Raw genomic sequence first — 16,490 nt, forward strand, 5'->3', positions numbered from 1 at the left:
ACGTTTGCTTTTTGGATGAGTACTGCCAGAGTAGTACGTTTGTTCCCACCTTTTTCTACGAGTCACACAAACTTTCTTCAAAATTTTTCAATTTGCCACAAATTTTATGGCTATTTATGGCTGTATCTCATTAGTTCAGAATAAAAAGATATATATTAGTTTCAGATTAACTTGCTTCACCAGCCAAATCAAACCAAAAGCGGCTATTTTCAAGATCCGTTATCTTTCCCCCCCCCTCCACATAAATCGGTTTCCTAAGACTTCTCGGCTATTCCCGCTGCTCCCACCCGGTGGTGCCAGAGCGCTGCATTCGAAAAGCTCCAGCGGGCCTGAAATTCAATCCCTCCTGTTGTGGAATACGGCCCCACCAGGCCCTTGCAGTGTTACCTTTAAAATGAATAGTATTTACTGTTCTGTAGCCTCTATTTAAAACAAATAAATGAACCCGTTCTAGCCGAACGAGGCTTTCAAACTGTTGAGGCATGTTTTTTCAGCTAATGTATTTTGGACTAAAACTAAGTTATCACAGTTCCATCACCTCTATTTACATCTTAAACAATGAAACTACTTCTAGAATACTTTGACATGCTTAAAGTGACCAAGCTGTGCAACAAGCAGTACAATGATAGCTAACATTTTCCAATAAATGTGTATGTGCAAAAGCATGAAAGATTTATTAAAAAAAGGTTTTATAGAACCCCCAAAATATTAGGACTTTGAATGATAAAGTTAGTTTTCTAAAAATATATAAATATCTACCTGTAAAATGCTCTGCTGTTGCTGCTACTGCTTCCAGCAGCATCCTTTGTTCCAACTCAAGTCAATTAGAAAAGAAGGAATTGACTGCCTAGTGGTATCATAAAAAAAGGCTTAGAAGCAACGCAATACTGTAAAAAAAAAAACATCTTTGAGAACAGTACAAACATACATATTTGTATACAAAAGATAAATGGACTTTTCAAAATAAAGCAGTTACATGAAATCAGCTATCACTGTGCTGTTTAAACAAATTTTACTTTGCTACATTTTAACTTCCAAGTATCCTAGGCAGATGTCAAAGCACTAAACTCGAGTATTTTCCTAGTGGGCTGTGAGACAGGGACATTTTTATACGCAGAACTGCAAATTGAAAGAATGGGACACAACTTTCCAGCAACCCACTGCCACAGAAGGCTATGGTCACTGCAAAGCCGTTCAACACCAGCGGCTCAGAGGTTCTGACTGCTCAGGTTCTGAAGGGAACTCTGAATGCTGCGAGGTAAGATTTCTGAAAAAAATAAAGACATGCATTTGGGGGGCAAATTTCTTAGAGCTTGTTCTTAGGAGAGAGGCTCTCAGTTCCCAACGACAAAACAACGCCCACCGTGATGCACACAGATGTATTTTACATAGTTACTTACACGGATGTATTGAGCCAGTTTAAGAATTAACATCTTAGAAAACATGGCCCTACTATGCGGTCGTGTTATCCTGAGCGGTGTATGAAAAAGCAGCTACAAGCGCTGCGACTTTTTGCGACATTTTCAAGCGCTTTATCTGCAGAAGAAGCGGCCTCCGAGGGGCCCCGATCCCGGCCTCTGAAACCCGTCGAGAAGGAGCATCCACCTGCGAGTCTGGGTCCCCAGACACGGCCCGGGCCCTGCTCCTGGCGTTGCCACGGGCGGCCCCGCCACCCGCGGCCCGAGGAGCGGCCGCTGCCGCAGCAACGCGCCCACGGGGCCGGGGCCGGGACACGCGCGCCCGGCGCGTCCTCCCCCCGCCGCCTCAGGGGGCGCTGCGGGGGGCGCTGCGGGGGGCGCTGCGGGGGGCGCCGCCAGGGCCGCCGGGTGGGTGCGCGGGAGGGGCGGAGGGGCCGCCACCCCCCCGGCCGCCGCCGCCTCGTCAGGCACCGCGGGGCCTCCCGCCCGCCCGCAGCGGCGGCCCAGCCCCACCAGCGGGCGGCGCCAAGCGGCCCCCGGCAGCCGCCCCCCTGCCCCCCGCTGTCCCGCTCGCTGGCTGCCACGTCGAGGTCGCTCCCCGCGCCGCGGCCCCGCCCCGGCCGGGAGGAGGGCGCCGGGAGGAGGCGGAGGCGGCCGGGGCCGGAGCCGGGAGCCCCGCGCGCGCCCGCCCGCCCTTCGGGCCTGACGCTCCGCCCCGCGCGCGCTGCGGCAGCGGCGGGCGCGAGGCGGGGCGGTGACGTTGCGCGCGAGGCGGAGGGCGGGAGGAAGAGGAGGAGGAGGAGGAGGAGGAGAGCCGGGCGGCCCCGGGGCTGAGGCCGCCGCGTCCCGCCGCGCTCCGCTCGCCTCCCGTCCTCACCGCTCCCCCCTCCCCCGCCTGCAGGCCCCGGCGGCTGCGGCTCGGGCAGGACCAGCGCGGCTCTTGCGAGGCTGCGATGCGCTCGGCCTGAGCGCTCCCTCGCCGCCCCGCCCGGTGTAGGCCTCTGCGGGGCAGGGGACCGCGATGGCTGCGGGGAGCTGGCAGGAGGCGGCGGCCCAGCAGGCCGAGGAGGCGGCGGCCCGGGTACGGAACGTCCTGTCCGGCGGCCTGGGCCTGCTGCGTGCCGAGCTGGGTGTGGAGCTGGGCCTCGACCCGCAGGGCCTGCCCACCTGGCTCGCACTGGTGGTCCCGGCCGCGCTGGGGCTGGGGCTGCTGGGGCTGCTGCTGGCCGTGGCCTGCGGAGGCGGCCTCCGCAAGAAGCCAGCGCGGAGCGCGGCGGAGAGGAAGGGCGACGAGGCGGTGGGCGCGGGCCTGACAGCCGGCGGGGGCCCGGGCAAGGCGGCGGGCCCGGCCCCCGGACAGCTGCACCTGAAAGGCGACGAACAGAAGAAGCGAAACAAGAAGAAGCTGCCGGAGAAAACGGCTCGGGTGAGTGGGCCCGCGCCGCTCCGGAGGGAAGGGGTGAGGACACGGCGTGGCGGGGGAGGGGGACGAAAGGCTCATTGGCGGCGGCGGGGGTTGCCGCGGCGGCCGGCCGGGCGCGGCGAGTGTCCCCGCGGGAAGGGCCGGCAGGTCGCGTCTGGCGAGCGGCCCCCAGCGCGGCTGCCTCTCCACAGGCCTTGTCCCCGGTGCCCCCTGCTCGGTGAAACTCTTGCAGGTTGGTTAGGCACCGGTGAGAAGGGGGAGGACCGCCCGCAGGGTCTGGAGGGCACAGAGCCCCCCCCGGAGTCGCCGTGCGATGCACCTGGGCGCTTTGCGGAAGCGGTGGGGGTTCTGTCTGGCCGCTCTGGAGCCGACTCGTGTCGTCTGCCTTACTCGATGGCTTAGAAAACCAGAAGGAGCAGCGCGCACACACGGAAATTACACGTAGATAGTCCTGAGGGGGGACGAAAACGCTCGTCTCTTTTTAGAAGCTTTTTGATGGAAACAGTTACCTGAAAGCATGAACTTTTTATTAATAGTAATTTAATGCTTGCGGGGTTAAGAATCAGTAGTGGGGAACTTCGTATGAGTTAGGTTTTCTAGCCAGGAGTTGGCAGTCCAAGCAGATACAAAGTACTGGAAATAGCGTTGTAAACTCCATGAATGCTGTGATGATTCAAACTTGAGTGAAGCTGTTTGCTGTGTCTCTGACAGAACGCGTTAACGTCGATCTTGTGGTGAGCTTGCCTCAGCAGGAATATGTCTGATTTAGTTGTTACAGGAAGGATCATCTACTTTAATACGGAAATCTGTGTCTTGGCAGCCCCTTAAAAACAGATCGTTCATGTGGAGTTGTTTGTTTTTTGTTTTTTAATCCTTTCTTTGTGGTGTAGAAATCTTCCGGTTTTGACAGTATGCAAGCACTTCGTGAGAAAATTAGTAGAGTGCAGAAATTATCAGCTGCCCTTCTAAAGGTTCCAGTTATTGTAGTTTTGGGGCTTCAAAGGATTGCCTCTATAGCTAGATATTGTTAGTATGTTTGTAATCCTATTTAGGTCCAAATGGATTATAGGAATGAAAGTGCAGCAGATGTCCCCTGCCTGTTAGAACTGTCTTTTAATTATATCTTGCTCTATAAAATCTAAATTGCTTACCTAATGACCAGAAAAAGGAGAGAAGATGGTTTTGTACCTTCATTTGAGTCTGTGGCAGTATAAAGATTTTAGAAGTTTTTCTTCTTTAACGAGAAGTTAAAGCTAGGATATCTTTAAAAAATATAAAAATCTTCATACACCATCAACTCCTCTTTGAGCAATGAATTACCAAAGTTAATTCTGGAAATTGGAAGAGACTGAAACACTAAGCACCAAGAAGAGGAAGTGTTGTGATTCAGAATCTTTCCAGTGTAGCTACGTCTCCGTTTTGGAGGAGACATGTTAAAGATGCAATTTTTTTTCCCCATCTTGAACAGCAAATAGTTCCAGATTTAGTGGATCTGTTATGCCTTCTTGAAAAGAAAGACTAATCTAGAAATAATTTACATTTTGCTTGTTCTGTTTTCTTTAAACTTCAGTATAAAAACAAAGCATAAACTCTTGCAAGTCATTATTGAAGCCACTGAAAAAGGTCTTGACAAGAAGACCCCTCCCTGCTATGCCAGGGTCTAGATTTCCATTGCGGGCGTTTCAGAAAGCTTAGAGGAACGGGTCTGTGGCATTGAAGAGCACACTACAGATAACTCATGAAAATCTGCAGAGTTACCTTAATAGAAAATGACTGAACTCAACATACGCAGGTGATGCATAACTCACCAGTGAGGATCAGAAATGTTCTTCCCTGTACCCTTTCTGAGGAAGAGTATTGCTGTTTGTATGTGGCTCTATTCAGTTCCTCTATAGCTAAGATACAACTTACCTGATATTTTTAGTAAAAGAAGTTTAAAATTTAATAGAATTGTATTGACTCCATAGGGTAGCAACTATGAGATTGTTTACTTGCTATGGGCAGACTGTGAAAAAAATTAAGCTGAAATGGTTTAGCATTCAGTAACACTATATTTTGCAGAGCCAGTTCTGGCCTTCTTCATCTGCTTGGAGCAAGGTAGTATCATGGTATCCTTCTGATTCTGTGCAATAAGTCTGAAGCCCGTTTCTTTCTTCTTTTTTATTTTTTTCAGCTCCTGGCAGGGGCAGGACTCTTTTGTCTCCTGTTACAAAGTCCTTCAGCCCCTGTTAAGATTATTTTTTTTTATTTCCAAAAAATCTCTTGATCTTTAATTTTAATTCCTTCCCTTCTGAATACTTGTGCTTCTCTCCTACTCTAGACCTTCAGCAGAAAAAGGTAAAATTATTACTACATGGTTTCTGTACAGTCTACAAAACATCACAGAAACTTGAGAGTAACCATCTTCTGTACTCTCCTACAGCTTTAGTAAGCCATTCATATTCGTACCATCTGCTTGCAGATACAGCAAATACCAAATTGACTATGTATTTCCTGCTGTTTGAAGTACACCTGGTCAGTAAATGCTACACATTTTAGTCAAAGCATTTGCATTCTTTTGAGAGTTTCCTAGGTGGTCTGCTTGAAAGAACTTTTCAGACTATGACTGTTTTATGCTTAATGCACTTAAAAATAGACTGCATAAAGACTTTTTCATACTTTCTACTGATACTCGTATGTTGATTTTGTGTGTGTATTGTCAAATTGCAGGAGAAAGCAGGGCTGTAGGATTCTCCAGTGCTCAAAGAGAAATTAAGAGAAGCTTATATGGATAAACAGATTTTTTCATTGGCTGAAGATATTCTAAGTAGGCCTATCTTTTTAATGTGTAACTAAGGACTTTGGCTAATGAGGCCTTGTAAGACTCAGATGACAGCAATTTCATCACTGCCATTTGCAGTGTAAAACTGAGTTATCCATTGTGCTGTATCGTATTCTAAGTCTTTTTTAACAGTCTTAGCAAAATATTCATTCCGCTTTTGGATTATCTTAACGCCCTCTGATGAATGTGTGTGACAAAGGCAAGAAATGTGTTCAGAACTCAGTAGTGTTATTGACATCACTATTTCTGCCTTATTGTATCTTTATCTTTTTGGATGAGGAAAAAAAGAGGGCATATAATAAATTGCACAAGTTGATTGAGTTAATATTGTTGATGTTTAATATAGTACCATAAACTTTTAAACTTAATCTTTTACATTGTAGTTGTCTTTTAGAATAAACATTTCTGCGTACTATGGAAATGCCCTATTTTTTTTTTTTCTCGTTTCTGTTACTATCTTTGCTGTATCCAAAAATGGTCACATGAATTTTGGTTAAAATTCTATGATTCATCTGTGGGCAGGGAATAGATGTGGAAAGCTTCCACTGAAAAGGAAGCTATTACAGTTCAGGGAGAAATACATCAAAGTACAAGTTTGTAAACATTTCTCAGGGTAATTGCTTACATGATCAGATGATCAAACACCATTTTAAAAAGTAATGCGGGTGAATTTTTCTAGATTGTTCTTAATGGATATGAATTGGTTTACTACTTCAGAGAAACAGCTGGATTTTTTTGAAATTAATTATTAAATTTGTATATTAAATTTTTGAGAGGGATTAAGAAAGTGGGTTTCGATTTAAGTTACCTATGTTATAACAACAAAGCAAAGCAAGGTATAGAATTTTAAAAGTTAGTTTTCTGTAAACATTTTTTTACACAAGTCCAATACTAGATGCAGCAAAGCTGTTATCTAATTTTGCTGCTAATTAACTTGGAAACAGTGATTCTTTCTCCAGCTTAGGATCTTAAACATCGTGGGTACTGTGGATTGAAAAGCATCACATCACTAATAACATGGCTGTGCAGAATCTGGAGAAAATAGAGGGGTTGAAGAACTGATTTTTTGCAACAGGACATTTTCATGATTGAATATCAGGTCTTTGCAATCCCTGTGGAATTGAGGACTGTGAACTTTGTTGGGATGAACTTTTAGAGTTTTGAGAGACAGAGCTAAAAAATATACTTCATTTTCAGAATGCTGAGGGAAATGTGCTGCATCTTAGATAGGAAGAGTCTAGTTTAAAGATAGCTGTTGCAGAAGAGAGGTTAGGTGACCTGATCTTTCCATTTCTATTAATAGTTACAAAATAAGATGTTGGCATGCTGACTAACTACAGTAAGCAATACTATGTTATGCACTGGTGAAAGCATGCCAAGGGTGATTTGTAAGCCTTCACCACTTAAACTGAGGATCAGATCTGATGTTTGAAGGAATAGGTCACACAAAGTTCTAATATGGTCTTTGTTTTACTTTAAAGCAATGAAGTTTGTGTGATGCAGAGTTAAAATTCCTCTTTTTTAATAAAAAAATAACTGAAGATAATATAGCTTGAACTTTATTTATAAAGAAATTGCAGAAATTAAAGCAACTGTGAAGTAGTTACTTATGCTTAATGTCTTAATTTTCAATCTTTATCTGAGTCATGAATGTGAATCAATATGAAACTTGTGTGGACTCTTATCAATTACTACTCCTAACAATTGTTCTTAACTCAGATTAATGGATAACAGTAGTATGTGTTATTAATTTTCATCTTTTCTGCAATTGGGCACAGTAGCTTCAGTCATAGCTTTTTGTTTACAGTAAACGTGACTTTACAAAATATTACTATATTGCATAGGGAATATGTAGGCTAAAGTATATGCTTTTGCTGTCAAAGATGATGATCGAGACTAATTTAATGACTGTCCAGAGTTTTAACTTCATATGTTAAATAATACATGCTCATTTTCTTTATTATGTGAGGGAAAAACAGTAGACTAATGTAATTACTATAATCAAGTCTGAGAAGAACAGTGGGACATCGTGCTTAGTCATGCTTCGTGTTTGACTTTCTGTTCTACTATGTGGCTTAACTTGTGAAGGAAATGAGCTATGAGGGATATGCATTGGTAGAAGTTCGGTCATGGTAAAAGTTACTTTAAAAATTCAGTCCATTGCTGAACTGCACGCTGATCTAATTTAATTAGATAATTTATGATACATACAACTGTAACTTTTCAGAAACAGTTTTCAACTGTAGCAGTTCTGAAAGCTGATCCCTTCCAGAAGTTTACCTTTTGAAAAGCAATTCCTGTGTTGAGTAGGATTGAGAAGAAATGAGGATAACTGTTGTCTTTCTGTTCTAATTTCTATGTTTGATAAATACAGAATTGCAGTAGATATTAGTTGCTTGTCAGTAGTAGTTGAAACTGAGCTCTGTTTCATCTGCTTTCTCTGAATTTTTTATTATTCACATTTATTGTTTACACAGCCTAATGGACGGTCTTTCCTTGATGTGTCTGAGGATGATGTAATACAGACTATCCGTAAAGAAAATACAAAGCAGCCTGTGGACACAGAAAAGAAGAACGAAAAGGTCAGTTATGGATATGAAATTGTAATGTGGAAGTTTAGTGTGCATTATTTCGATATCTAGAAACTCTATTTGGGATTTGAAATCCTGTCACTTACATGAATGAAGAGGCGTATTTCTCACTATCCAGAGTACTACTAATTCGATGTTGTTAAGAGCTGAAGTAGTATTGTCTTAACTTCTGAGGTCATGCCTTAACACAGCACGTTTGCATCAGGCAAACTCCCACTCACTCCCCACTTAACACTGATATCTGTGTTCACCACGTGAAAATGTTAAGCCTACAGAAATTAAGTCAGTATTTCTTGTTTGCTGGCTTGTAAGTGGTTTGTAAATGGTCTAACAATTGGGGGACTACTATTCAAAGGGTTAAGATCACATGCCTTGGTATTTTTGCTGTCAGATGTATCCATTGGTAATTATAGTTCTTAATTTCTGATGACAAATACAGGCTTTGAAGTGTGGTATGAGCTTTTTGTTATGCAAATTGAACAGCTATGTAAAAAACGTCTTTGTAAAGCTTGATCTGTAGCTTTATCTAAAAGGTAACCATGCTAGTGGCAGTGATTTTTTTTATTATTTTTTTTGCATTTTGAGGACTAATAGCTTTTGGCCATATCATAAATGATGTAATTTGTAGCCAACATGGATATATTTATGGTAGGCCTTTGATTGTAACTTTTGGCTTGTTTCTTTTGCTAACATTGTGCATGAAATTTTCCAGCTGTCATGGATTTTTTTATTTGTATTCTCCAACAAAATTGATTTCTTCCAAATATACTGTGGGAAAATAGTGGAAAAATAAATTATTATGCATAGTCAGAAACCAGTAGTTGATTATTGTAAGTTGTTTAGCTCATTCAAGCTTTAATTAACTTACTTGACTACCCTGTAGTAACTTCTTTTGCAGTTAGTATATTGATTAAATATCCTGTTAGTTGGCTGTAGGGCCATAAAGTTTTTTAGCATTAGCAAATAAAGATTTTTTTTTCCTGTGAAATGTGTTTGCCTTAAAATCTCACTCTGCACACTTCTTTCTCTTCTCCATGTGTTGGGTATCAGATTTACTTTGTGGGGGTTTTTATCAAGAACATAACAAAATTTGATCCTGAAGAAATAACTATTTCTCTTCTCAACTTGCACTTTATCTCAAGCAGGTTTCCAAGTAGGTAAGGTGTTTAAATGCTGAACTGGAGCTTTACCTTAAAATTGCAGATATAGTGATCTCAATTTTAAAATGTCAAGTTGCAACTTCAGGAAATCAGGATATGGGTGTTTACTGATTAGGTTTTCCTATCACTTTGGGGAACTCTGGGCAAAGCATGGTTACCTCAGGAGATGTTAGCCTTCAATTAAAATCATATTCAAGAAGCTTCTTTAAACTTCAGGTAACTTCACAGGCATCTCATTGTTTGATTAAGCCTCTCAAGGCATCTGTTGCATTTCTAACATTTTAAACTTGCTAAGATTATGGTAAGAAGACCTGTGCATGGCTTTGTATAGCTTGGAATGGGTGATACAAGTCAATGGGTGGAATTCAGGTGCTGTGTGCATGTGTGTAGATATATGAATATATATAATTATAGCCTGAGGGGAGTGATACTTATTTTTTTGTGTGCTTGAATATATGCTTTCAATGAAAATCACACTCCCTTTGTGTTTCTATATTTCTTAGCTGCTTCTTGTGAATTTCATGCATGTTTTTTCAGAATAGTAATTTAAGTTGTATCCTTGTTCTGCTAAAGGGGTCGGGGGGGAGCTTTGGGTAATGTCAGGATTGTGACTCTTCATAGGGTTAGTGCTTCTCTTAACACTTTTTACCATGTCACTTTTAGTGACTTGCACAGTATAGGGATTTTTTTTTTTTTTTAGTTTTTGGTATAAAGAACTGTATCTAAGAAGTGACTGTGGGTGAGATTGCAGGATGTTAAAGCTTCATTTCCCATTCTGTTTGCAAACACACAACTACCTTGTCTTGAATACTAGAAATAAACAGACCATTAGGGATGAGGAAGAAATATTTATTTTTCTATTGCTCTTGTATGCGGGGACATTGCATCTTAAAGACTTAAAAAATTCTAGCAGGCCTGCTGAGTTCCTCATGTGCTCTTTGGCTGGTGACAGAGCTACACTGGCAGCTGTATTGCCGAAGGTGACACTTTGAATGAACAGGCTTCTGCAAAATGATCGACTAGCCTGCTCAGTAACCTTTAACATCTCATGCTGTTTCAGTAAGTTTCTTACTGATATAGTGGCTGTCACAGCACTGAGTTTGGCAGGTGATGAGTGAATTGGCTAACTAATTATACTTCTGCTTTCTCAGATTAGGTTCTAGTAATTTAGGCTAGGAAAGTAAATCTGTTTTAAGATTTGAATTACTGATCTTTTTAAAAACACTGGTTTTTAGTAACTTATTTTTAGAACTGTTAAACTTTGATATTTTCATGAGAAGTGTGAAAATTTATGTTGATACCTGTACAGGAGCTAGTCATTTAAGAAATGGGAGTTTTACCTTGGAGGACTAGTCATGTTAAACTGCTCTTTGGGAGACTTCTGAAGTCATTCAGATTTTCTCTTAATACCAGAAGACAGTTGCTAGTTATGGCTTTGTTGGTGGGAGACACCAAGACCTCAACTTCCATTCTCAACATAGCTGAAAATGGGAGACTTAAGTAGAAACATACTAATCTTTCCTGTACTTGAGCACCAAGAAGTGATTAATAATTGTTTTCCATGCTGTCTGCTTCCCCGGTTAATTTTTTTGTATAGAAGGTGCTCTGGCAAATTATTTGGCTTGTTCATATTCTTAGAACAATTTTTTCTTAGTTTATTTTTGAAACCAATCCTTTCCTTTTGGAGACTTCTCAGCAGTTAAGATAGCTGGTATGTGCGTAAAGGTAGTCTACTGAGCAAATATGTAGTAAAACATGAGTTAACTGTTCAGGTCAGCTTCCCAAGTGTTACAGGTGTGTTGGCACAGCATTGCATATAAGCAGTGAAATTTTTATTGTCTCTGGTGCTGCACTAACAAACTTTACCACTTTCAGGACCTGTATTAAAGCTACATGGTACTTTCTGGGCATGTTAACTCAAAGGCATGTGAACTATATGCCATGGTGGGCCAGTAGGATAGCTGTTGCGGCTGTGGTGATAATTTATCTGTTCTAAATTCTAGAAATATTATTATACTTCTCTTTGGCATCTAAGACTAGAAAATCATGTAGTTTGAACTCAAGTATAAAGCTGGCAATTACTAGTCTTACTCTGGCGGAAGCATGTATTCCAGAAGGACTTTTGGCATTCTTAGAATATCCTTATTCAAATATTTCAGAGACAGTGAATCAGTGAATAGTTCTTCTTGTAACATTTGAGTGGATAACTATCCTTCAATAAGTCAGATTTTTTAATTCAGGTTTGTCTGGTAGTTCTTAGACCTTTCTTCGATAGGTTGAAAAGCTTTTCAGTACAGTATTTGCTAAGAAGGAAGTCAAATCAATTGGCCATCGCTTCAGCTTATCAAAAGGTTAAACTCCAGTGTTTTGTGCAGTACACTCTCTGCCTGTATCGTGGGTCATTTTTCATATTTTCTTCCTCAATATTATCTTGTAATACTTTATATTGCTACCTCTTGCACCAAAACTGCTTGCAGAAGTAGGCATCTCTGTTCCTCTTCATTTGTCTCTGCTTGTGTGGCCAAAAAGCTGTAATTGGTGAGACCCTGGGGAAAAAAAAACCTGTGTATCTATTGTATGGACTCTAATCACAGTTCCTGTTTTTGTGAAGTAATTTTCCAAGCTAGAATTCTCTTTCCCACTTTTTTTTAAAGAACTCAGCAGCATTCTTTCTCCATGTATAACTTCATACTTGCTTTTGCTCAAAACAAATTCTGCCAGAGCAGGATCTGCCTGCCAAACAGTTCATACTCCTCTGTGATTGTGATGCACAGCTTTTTCCACCAGGCTTTGTGCTCTGTAGCATGAGTAATCATATCCCCATCTTCCATTTGTGTACTGCGTAAGTCTTTCTTACTCCTTCAAGCCTTAACTGCTCTTCAGGCATTAGTAGTATTGAGTACTCCTTTCAGAGGACTGTACATACAAAGGGTTGTTCAAGAGTATCTATTTTAAACTTATTCCTGTATTTCAGTGGGGGAGAATTGTAAATCGCTGTGAGAAGTGAGGACTGAGTAATTATTAAGAGAATGTTTTGTTTTTATTCCAGTCAAAGAAAAAAAAGAAATCAAAGGGAGATGCTAAAACGGTTCAGGATATGTCACGTCTAGATGGAAAGGAAGTTGATGAAGGTACTGAACACAAATGCAACAAAAAACATGCAATTAGACATGTTTTGGCTTAAATGCTGTTTAAGTTTTACTTGTTTGTGTTTCATAAAGAAACACATGAAGCTTATTTTGTAGTAACTCCACAGTTGTATATTATATCTGGAAATCTGGTTTTTGAAACAACAGCATTTAATGACATCGACTGATTTTTTTTTTTTTAAGTTAAACCTACAAAAACTGAGAAAAGTCAAGCCCTCGATGTTTTTCAGGTTTTACTCTGTGAAGCAAAGTATTGCATTGTATCCAGGAAAGCTTATATTTGGCCAATCATTCATGTTTTCAAACTAATGTTGAAGTTGATATCCATGTCTGTGATTTTTAAGCTAAAGCCATTTTTGCTCTCTGATATTTTCATTTGGGGCATGTTTAGGAGCCTGGGAAACAAAAATCAGTAACAGAGAGAAGCGACAGCAGCGTAAGCGAGACAAGGTGCTGACTGACAGTGGCTCAGGAGAAACAAATCTCCAAGCAGGGGAAAATACAGTTTCTGTGTCCATCGAACAACTGATGCCTACACCATCACTTCCAGCTGGTCTCAGGAAAAATAAAGGTATGATGGTCGATAGGTCTATGAACATGTTCTAGAAAGATAATTTTACTTGAATGCTTAAGTAATGACTGTTTTGGATGTATGGTAGGTATGTTTGGAAGTGTAAGTCTTGAGGAAATTATTTCTAGCCATGTCAAGCTACTTTTTATTGTGCAAAACACCACCTTTTTTTGAGCCACGCTTTGGAGGGAGCTCAGGAGAGAACATGCTGGAATAAGTGGCTGAGACACTGGCCTCCACGCCAGAGCTCTGTCAGTAGCTGTACAGCTGCATAGGCATATGTCTTCATTCCTTAACTTGTGCTCTGCTGACTTTGCCCTTTTTGTTTCTGGAAACTTTAAAGGCATGCTAGCACTGCTTCAGGGAGCATCAACTCCTTAAATTTTTAAATGCTTCCTTGTCGGAAGGTTATACTCTTGAGTTCTCTCTGCAGATCACTTACTGTTTAACATGTAGACATTTTTTCGAGCATTGATTTAGTAGTACGTGTGCTCAAGCTGTTCATAATGGTGGGACACGTGGCAGAGACTAGGTCATCAATTATTACAGCTAAGGATTCAATAAGGAAATGCAGGCTTTAGCTTCTATTGGCTGCTACTGTTTAAGAAAAAAAGTTGCATGGACTGGTTTAAACAGTGTGTAGAACAGTGTGTAGACAAAACAATTCATATTTGCCTGCAACTGAGAAATGGTGTAAGAAGCTAAAAGAATATGAAGACTCAAACTGTTTAGCTTTCTGACATACTTTTAACTACTTAAATACTTGGTGCTTTGAGTAGGTGAAACTTGATGTTCTAGCAAAGTGGCAAAAAGACTGAGCTTAGCAATCAATGATGTGGTACCATGTAATAGTATATTGAAATTTGCTTGCCTTACCTGGTGTTCTTACTGACACTTGTTTGCGTCTTGACTGAGTTCTTGTCCTTGAGGACTAGATCAGCTGTTTCCTGTTTTAATTCTTTTTCCTGTCCATTTACACACAGCTTCAAGAAATGGTAATTCCAGCTGTGGCTGGCCATAACGACTGTAACCTCTCTTGCCAGAATCCTTGATGCATCATTTGTTCTTAGATATCACCTTGCACCAGGCCAGTCTGAAAATAATTCAGCTGTATCTAGTGTTTTTGTGAAAAGCAGAAGTGAGAAATAGCTATGAAATACTTAGAGTTGGTCTTTGTTTGAAAATGTCAGCCTTTATTTTATGTTTCTGCTCACCATTCTTTGAGAAACCAACTGGAGCTATTGGAAATCTGCAGTTACTTGGTTTATAGGCACTAAATAAGTTTTGAGTTTATTCTGTCTGCAAAATAAACACAAATAATAATAAAATATAGAGCATTTTAATTTTATTATTTGATTTTCTGAAAATGTCTTCATTTGAGGTATTGATGTTTATTTTTCTTAAAATATCAGTGATGGGTTCTCTTAGAAGACTTTTACAGATATTGCTATTTGAAAAAAACTTAATCTGTTTCCTCTTCTTAACCAGGTGATGCACTTCTGAATGCACAAGTTAGCAGCTCTAAGCCTGCAAAGGGGGAGGCATCAATTCCACAAGGTAAAAGGCTGTCATTATTAAGCATCCTAATAAACTAGAAGAGTACTCTACAGAAGCAAAAACATGATTTGTTGGTGCAGAATTTTGTGAGGTAACTCAACTGGAACTTTATGCAGCTGGCTTTTTGGGCTATGCAGATGTTATGCTTCTAAGTTGCACTAACTTTTTAACAGGTTGAAAACAGTTTCTGTTATATGTAGAAAAAAGCATTTGGTATCAAAAATTTTCAGCCAGATCATCTATTATACAAATTACTATTTACAGAACAATAAAGCTTATTCTCAAACTCCACTTAAAAATTCTCTATGCTAGCTTTTCAATCTTACTCTCTTTTTATATTAAATAATTGATTTTTTGCACAAATAAAAACTTAATGTAGATGACTGCAGAGAGCTGAAAGATGCCAGTCCAGATTGTTGTAAAGTTTGCACTTGTTTCAGATCATGAGCACGAGTTACTCAGTTCTTTAGATACTGCTTTGAGAGGCATACTTTAAATACATTCATTTGGAAAGTAAGTAAATATAAATATATGCTTGTAAATAAATATATACATAATGTTATATGTCATACACAGACTTGTTAAAATATTTGGCTATTTTTGCACTGTGATTGACCAGTGAATCTTAGCAGTTTTCTGATGAGAGATACTGTTACAGTAATACTTAAAGTGAATTTGGCATAATTAAATCAAGATGGTTGTTTTTACTCATAGCCAGTATTAGTGGTGTTGCTTTAATGTAAAGTATCTAGTGTAATTAAGCAAGTCAACAACTGAGTTGTTAGAAGCACACAGGTCCAGGAAGTGGCCCACTTTGTACTACTCTGAGGGCTTTACTTCACATGCAGACTTCCTGGACCTTAGTACAGAAGAAAGAAGCTATATTCTTCAGATATGCATGATGAAGGGATAAGAGGCAGTAATCAAGCTTCTGTAAGGGAAATTCTGACTGGCCATGGGAAAGAAAGCACTTCGTAAGATTGCTCAGAGATACTTTGAGCTGCCAACCTTTATGATTTCTAGAACTTGAATAAAGTGGTATTTTTTAAGTCAGCTTTGCTGTGAGCAGAAGGTAAAACTAGGTGACATCTAGAGATTCCTTCCAGTCTTCATTTTGCTGTGATTCGGTGAAAACTTACTGATAGTATATAAGGTAGATGTTTGTGATAAGAAAGTAGTATGATGAACACAAAATAATCAAGCTCCTGCTTCAGGACTTCAGCTGTCTTTTTGCGGTGTTTAAAGACTTTTTCTATCAGCTACGCTTTGGTTTCAGTCTCATTGCTTTTTTTGTTGTTACCTTCCCCTAAGGCATCATATTATGGTTAGAGGACATAGACTGACACAAACAATATTCATCCTGTGGGGTTGTATAGAGGAAGGACAGTGGTTTTAGGTTCAGAAACAGTGACTTTTCAGTATCTGTACTGGAAATTATTTGTCTAAGAAAATGTAGGCATATCTCACCTAACCAGTTCCTTGCTGGTCAGGCTATCTTGAATGTGGCACGTTCATGCTGTCTGAGCTATGAGTTCATTTGAGAAATGAAATACTTGGTCTGTAGTTTTTGTTGGCATGCGGTCCTGACTTACTCCTGGATCGGGTTTTGGCTGACTGTGTAAGTGTTATACTTGCAATGTGCAGGTATTTCTTAATTGTTTGTAAGTGAGAAGTTTTTCTGTTGCTTACATTGCACAAATAAAAGGAGAGAGAATTTCATATACAGAGCCCTTTGAGAAAGATTTGTGATATATAGGAGGTCAGGCTGGGTGCACCAGGTAACCACTAGCCCATTTTATT

The 16,490-nt window shown here is 40.6% G+C and overlaps 1 protein-coding gene across 6 annotated transcripts in view; it reads left to right on the forward strand.

Moving 5' to 3' along the window:
- The first annotated feature begins 2,202 nt into the window (after positions 1 to 2,202).
- Positions 2,203 to 16,490, forward strand: part of MTDH (metadherin) — a 32,617-nt gene continuing 18,329 nt past the window's right edge. For all 6 annotated transcript variants that reach the window (XM_051609973.1, XM_051609975.1, XM_051609977.1 and 3 more), the window contains exons 1-5: positions 2,203 to 2,844; positions 8,140 to 8,244; positions 12,463 to 12,544; positions 12,954 to 13,133; positions 14,622 to 14,690. In XM_051609973.1, the coding sequence (XP_051465933.1) occupies positions 2,440 to 2,844; positions 8,140 to 8,244; positions 12,463 to 12,544; positions 12,954 to 13,133; positions 14,622 to 14,690 (841 nt within the window). In that variant the 5' untranslated portion in view covers positions 2,203 to 2,439. The remainder of the gene's footprint in view (positions 2,845 to 8,139; positions 8,245 to 12,462; positions 12,545 to 12,953; positions 13,134 to 14,621; positions 14,691 to 16,490) is intronic.

This window comes from Apus apus, chromosome 2 (assembly GCF_020740795.1).
Source record: "Apus apus isolate bApuApu2 chromosome 2, bApuApu2.pri.cur, whole genome shotgun sequence".
Taxonomy (NCBI): Eukaryota; Metazoa; Chordata; class Aves; order Apodiformes; family Apodidae; genus Apus; species Apus apus.